The sequence below is a fragment of the Primulina eburnea genome, chromosome 10 (assembly GCF_022965805.1).
Source record: "Primulina eburnea isolate SZY01 chromosome 10, ASM2296580v1, whole genome shotgun sequence".
Taxonomy (NCBI): domain Eukaryota; kingdom Viridiplantae; phylum Streptophyta; class Magnoliopsida; order Lamiales; family Gesneriaceae; genus Primulina; species Primulina eburnea.
This window is the reverse complement of record NC_133110.1, coordinates 35569314-35575930: the sequence shown is the minus strand read 5'-3', so window position 1 is coordinate 35575930 and position 6617 is coordinate 35569314. Positions and strand designations below refer to the sequence as shown.

Sequence of the window (6617 nt, the reverse complement as noted above, 5' to 3'; positions counted from 1 at the left end):
GTGCAATGGATTTGGTCTCTACGACTAAAGAACTTTTCCTGAGATTGAGAAATGATGATTTTGATATTCTTCTTTCGCATGTTAAATCATTTTGCACAAGATTGGATGTCAATATACCAGAGATGAGTTCTCATTATAAGTATTCTAGTCGTTCATGCCAGAAAAAAGGATACCATCACAGTTGAACATCAATTCCATTATAATATATTTAATGTTGCAATAGATTTTCAATTGGAAGAATTAAACTATATATTTAGTGATAAGACAGTTGAGCTTCTAATTCTCAGTTCTGCTTTGAATCCAAAAGATAATTTTAAATGGTTCCACATTGACAATATTTGTATTCTCGCCGAGAAGTATTATCTCGAGGACTTCACTGAACAGGAAATGCATCATTTGATGTGTCAGCTACAACATTTTGAGCTCGACGTAGTTTATCAATAAGATTTTAAGAAAATGTCCACTATCTCATAACTGTGCAGAGGGTTATTTGAAACAAAAAATTTGCAAAATTATAATTTGATTGACAAGTTGATTCGTCTAGTTTTAAGTTTGCCTGTTTCCACGGCAACTACGGAGCGTGCATTTTCGGCTATGAAGTATGTTAAAACAATTCTTCGTAGTAAAATGGGAGATTGTTTTCTGACAAATTCTATGATTATCTACATTGAGAGATAGTTTGCTTCAAATATAGACTCAGATTCTATAATTGATGAATATTATACTTCAATGAATTGTAGATCACACCTTCAATAGTAAGATTATGTCTATACAGATTATCTTTGTATTTTTTAGTTTAAAAATGTTTAATTTAATAACATATTAAATGAATGGTTTTAGAGATATTCGTTTTATTTGATCTTCATTAAATTTTCTTGCAGGATGATGAAGATATAATATTACTTTGTCAATGTTTTGTCGGTTACTGAATCTTACGAGTTCAATAACAAAAATAAGTTCAATTTTTTTAAAGATAAATTAATTAATATTTTTCAAATAAACAATTTTTTTTAAAAAAAAAATTGGTTGACTAACTAACGATTTAAATTGATTTATTTTTAAAATTATTGAACTTGAGTTTTTACTCTCATTTTTTACATGTAATTCTCCTATTTTACTAATAAGATATATTTACAAATTCAATAAATAATAATAACAATAGTAAAAAAAAAAAAACAGTATACACTGCCTTGTTAGCTTGGACGCTACAATTTTGCAGCATCAGATGTTATTAGTGGCGGACGTCGCAAAATATATTGCAGGTCCATCATTGATGATAGCGTTTTGGCTTAATTTTGCAAAATTCCAAAATATACTTTATTTTAAAAATTAAATTTTTTTAAAATTAATTTTAAAAAACCAAATATATGTATTATATTTAATTTGATCCGTTCATACTATTTCAAAGAACAAGAATTGCTTGGCCATAAACTGTATATTTGATGTTTTTGATTTTAATTTATATATATTTTTTATTTTTAGAATAGGAAAATAAAAAAAAATTGGGGTTTAAATCGAATATTAGAAATTTTTTATTGGATTAATCTTGTTTTACATGTACTATCAGTTCAATTTGATTTCAATTAATAAATGTACATATACGGATATAAAAGTGATTTTTTTTAGAAGTTTGTTATAATTAAATCTCGAACTTGAGATTTTGTCACAAATTTGAAATCTTGGTGCAATTGAAACTATAAGTAATTGGTCCTAAACTGATATTTTTTATGTCCTCGTCCCACTATTTGCTTGGCATAATTGTCAAACAAAAATCTTTCATCGAAAGAAATACAAATCTTACTATATGCTCTATCAAATGTGACTTCAAAACAAAACATCATATCCACCGGAATCTATTATAAGAACACGAAAAAACCAAAGATATTATATTCAATTTGGTCCTAAAATGAGAATTTTTATGTCCTCGTCCCACTATTTGCTGGGCATACTTGTCAAACAAAAAACTTCTTCGAAACAAATACAAAATCTTACTGTATTCTCTTTCAAATGTGGCTTCAAAACAAAACATCGTATTGATTGTAATCAATGACACGAACACGGAAAGCATCGTTTACATTTTCATGTGGATGCTTTTGCATCTGCTTCGCTGAGATTACCAATGATTTTTTACAGTACTTCAACTCAATATATCGAAGTGTATCTATTTTTCCTATACCACTAGGAATCTCATCAATCAGCTCGGCACGCTCAAGAATCAAGCTTTCAAGACATGGGAAATGCTCTTTTTCCATTTCCCACTTCAACAGGGAATCCAAGGAAGAGCGGAAGTACTTGAGTTGAAGAAATTCACCTTCCATCATCACCCACTTTGAAACTTTATTGACTGCCATCCATATCATCTCGAGCACTTGAAGATTCGGAAGCGACCCAATTATGGTCATATTTTCCCAAGGAAAAAGGACTCTGTATAGAGATAACTTCTTTAGACCGATTGGAAAAGCATGGTTCCATGTCATTGAGGGATCAGGTGAGAAGTGCATTGAGATTTGCAAGTCCTCGAGGCTTTGTAAATGGCAAAGGTTTTCGAGATTAAAATAATCCCAATTATGATTATTCTTATAATATGCAACAACCAATTTCTTCAGATTCACGAGTATTTTGATGATCTCTTCGGTAAATATGAAATCGCCTACTTTCTGAATTGTTTGTAGATCACTTTCATGAACAATTCCTCTATCAGAGGGATAGGATAAACGAAAACCATGGTTCCAGATGAGATGCCTTAACTTCGGCATCTTTAAAATTTCATAAGGTACTTTGCAAAACTTTTGGAATTCGGAGATATTTACATAAACAACTATATTTTCGAGATTGGGATGTTTCGATAATGAGACTGGAAATCCATGGGGAAGTGCACGACGTAACTTGAAAGCAAAGTACCTTAAATTGACGAATGTAGACATTACATGTGAAAAATTCGGCCAAGTTGCTTGGGGTGCATCCAAGACACCGACGTGCCTAGACCTTAGATCTATTCTTGGCCTCTTATACGTCTCGAATTCGAAGGAAATTAGAACCGAACGCACGCTCGAATCTAGGATTTTCCATTCTTGAACATCCTCCGTGCAATGAATTCTGAGGCGGCGATATGGATTCTCTAGAAATTCTGTTCTGGAATTGGTTTTGGATGACACGTGATAAAGAAAACCCTCTTCTTCAGCTTTCGTTATGCAAATCTCCCTCAACATATCATGGATTCCAACAGTTTTGAGTTTCCCGTCAGGCCCTTTCTTGCTCACTAAGAGCAAACTTCTGTTCACCAGATCCTCTAAATAACGTTCCCCCACATCTTCCAACCATTTGAACTGATCCTTTGGTTTCAAAAATCCCTCAGCGACCCACAACCTGATTAGCTTAGAAACATCAATTTCAGAATCTTCAGGAAAAGCTGCTATGTAGAGGAAGCATGGTTTTAGTCGAAGAGGTAACCCATCATAACTAAAACACAGTATCTTTGAGCACTGAAGGGCAATTGTAGGCTCTTTAGAACTTATATTTTCCGAAATATTTCCCACACTTCTTCTCTCATCACGTTGCCTGAAGAAAGGAGTAGTCCTGCAACCACCACGATGGTGAGGGGAAGTCCCCCACAATTTTCCGCAATCTTCTTCCCGACTTTCGCAAGTTGGAGAGGACAAGACTGTTGTTCGAAAACACTTTCTTGAAGTAATTTCCAACTTTGATCATTATTTAAACAATTCATTTGGTGAACAGGAGCATCTGAAGATCTCGCATGAGAAGCCACATCTAACAGCCTGGTGGTTAACAGGATTCGACTTCCACTACCATCATCTGGGAATGTCATCTTGAAATCATCCCATGCCTTGGTACTCCATATATCATCAATCACAATGAGATATCGTCTGCCAATGAGACTTTGATACACTAGTTTTGCCAGTTCTGCTTCGTTCTCGTTAGATTGTTCATTCTCGAGGGACTTCAAAAGCCCTGAAAGAATCTCTCTTCTTTGATACTCTTGGGACACAGTGATCCATGCGCATTTGTCGAAGTATTGAGAAAGGATTGAATCGTCGTATGCTTTTCTAGCCAGAGTCGTCTTCCCGATTCCCCCCATCCCAACAACTGGGATTATTTGGAGGTTAGCAGAGTCTTCGTATAACCGTTCTTTGATTGCGAGCAAGTCATCATCAAATCCCACTACCACTTTTCTGGCAGTGGCTTGGACCGTGGATGAACGATCAACAGGAAAAGAATAAGATACGGATCGGAGATCTTTTGTCGTGTCCCTGTTGTTCATCTTCATCGTCTCATCCCAAATAAAACCAATCCTTTCAGACGCCATGGTCAAGTCTCGATCCAAGTTCAAATTAGCCTCTTCAGAACTCCCATCATCATCAATAGTTGACACCGAACACTGATACGAATCCATGAAATCTTGAGCTTCATATGCAGCTTTTCTAATCCCATTTCCCTCACGACCAAGTGTTTCTTGATACTTATCTGAAAAATCTTCAAGGAAAGCAACGATGAAATCAACTTTTTCCTTGAGAGAAACATTTTTTCTTTGTGAAGAGGGTTGATATACTTCTCAAGAGTCAAAATCTCTCGCAATGATCGAGCAACAGCAAGAAGCGCAGCATAAGCAGCAGCCATGGGAGGACAAAATGGAGGAAGTACAAGTTCACGTGATAGTTCACTGTTTAGTCAATTAATTATTTAGCTTGTAGGAAACAGCTGGGTAGCATTCATTAATCATTATAATATAATAAATAATTCTAATTTCTATGCATCTATAAAATATTCATTTACGAAAATTAAATTTTCTCCTATCAATTATTTTAAATTTTTATTAACTTAAATATGGTTTATTAAAATAATTTGTACAAGTTGTATAATGAGTTTGGTAAATGTCGACTCAAATTTTAATATTTGTTAAAGTTTAATTATACATACATATTTATACATACATATTTATATATACACTAGAAGATATGTACGTGCGTTGCACGTGTGGGACTTATAACAACCGTAATTTTTGAAGTTCTCATGATATATTTTAAATTTATAAAGATCTATACATAAATCGCGTCATTGAAAAAATTAGCTACAAATTATATTGTATTCATCGAAAGAAATTTGATAGGGCATAAAGCATGTAGATATTGTAATATTTTTAGAACTTTTTTTTTTGAGCAAAAAAAAATATTTAAAAACATCAGTAAAATATTACAAATCATTTTAAGTAATTATAGATGTAAGAATAATTTGTTTCACATAAAAAGGATTTGAATAAGTTAAAATATTAATCTTTCACTGTTATTTAGTTTTGTTGGGTTAAGCATGCACGAGTGAGAGTAGTACATAGATGAATGAAGTCTTAGGAAGTTCTTGTGCGTACTGCTGATATTGTGTCGCTTACTTTAAATTTCATTAAAGATATAATATTTTTTAAAAAAAATTGACTATAATCTTATTCCAAAATTAATGAATATTATTTCATCAACATAAGAACATAGATGTAAATTCACAAAAATGAAGATGTTAATTGATAGGAGAAAATTTACAAAAGTCACATGCAAAACAAAAAAACATGTATTTATTAATACTATTTAACGAAAATAAGGGCATACATGTAAATTCACAAAATTTACGTTATTCATGGATGTTAATTTGCTCAAAATAAAAATTAAATTGTCGCAGAAACTCATATGAAGATGTTTCGTGGGTCAATTTTGTGAAACATGTCTCCAATCCGACCTGAATCATGAAGAAAAATATTGATATATTATGATATATATCAATGAAACTGTTTCAGAGAAGACCTGCTCGAAAATTGGAGAATTATAAAATTTTGAAGAATATTGTAAACTTCATCTTTTTTCGATTTATTTTAAATGCATTAACATTATTTAATAAAAAATGTCGACTCGTTTTAGAGATATATCTATTTGATACTGTCTTACAGAAGACTTACTCAAAAATTGGATAAATATAAAATTTTGAACAAAACGTAAACTTCATTTTTATTCTATTTATTTTAAAAATTATTAATTATTGATTAATGAAAAATTTTAAATCAAACAAAAGGACATCCTAAAAATAGAGATACAGTTCACAAATCACACAAAAAAGGAGAGATACATAAAATAAAAATAAATATTTTTAAAATAAGAATATAGTTCATTTAAAAAAATGAACGTAAATTTCATTATTCTTCGATTTATTTTAAATTTAATTAAAGATATTGTTTTTTTAAAGAAAAAACATGGAGTGTAAATTTCATTCTAACACGTGGTGACTGAAATTTATTTTTCTTCAATTTATTTTAGAATTCACTAATAGATGTGAGAACAAATCAAAAAATGTATTTATTATTAAGATTATTTTAAATTTTATTAAAGATACATATATTTTAAAAAATTGAGTGCAAATTTCATTCCAAAAAATGAAAGATAAATTTAAATTTCATTCTAAAAAATGGTAGATAAATTTTTCATTTTAAAAAAACAATAGTTAAAATTCATTTTTCTTCAATTTATTTTAGAACTCATTAATGGATAAGGAAAAAACAAACAAAAAACATATATTTATTATTGTTATCAATGTGAATTTCATTAAAGATATAATTTTAAAAA

General features: G+C 30.9%; 1 protein-coding gene across 1 annotated transcript; it reads right to left on the bottom strand.

Annotated features, from left to right (window-relative positions):
- Positions 1-1734: 1734 nt before the first annotated feature.
- On the bottom strand, positions 1735-4635 carry LOC140802888 (putative late blight resistance protein homolog R1B-23). The gene is made up of 3 exons (XM_073158508.1): positions 4606-4635; positions 3774-4525; positions 1735-3702 (listed from the first exon to the last, which is right to left on the bottom strand). The coding sequence occupies exons 1-3, from the start codon at positions 4633-4635 to the stop codon at positions 2016-2018; spliced, it is 2469 nt and encodes an 822-aa protein (XP_073014609.1). The 3' UTR covers positions 1735-2015.
- Between the last annotated feature and the right edge of the window lie 1982 nt (positions 4636-6617).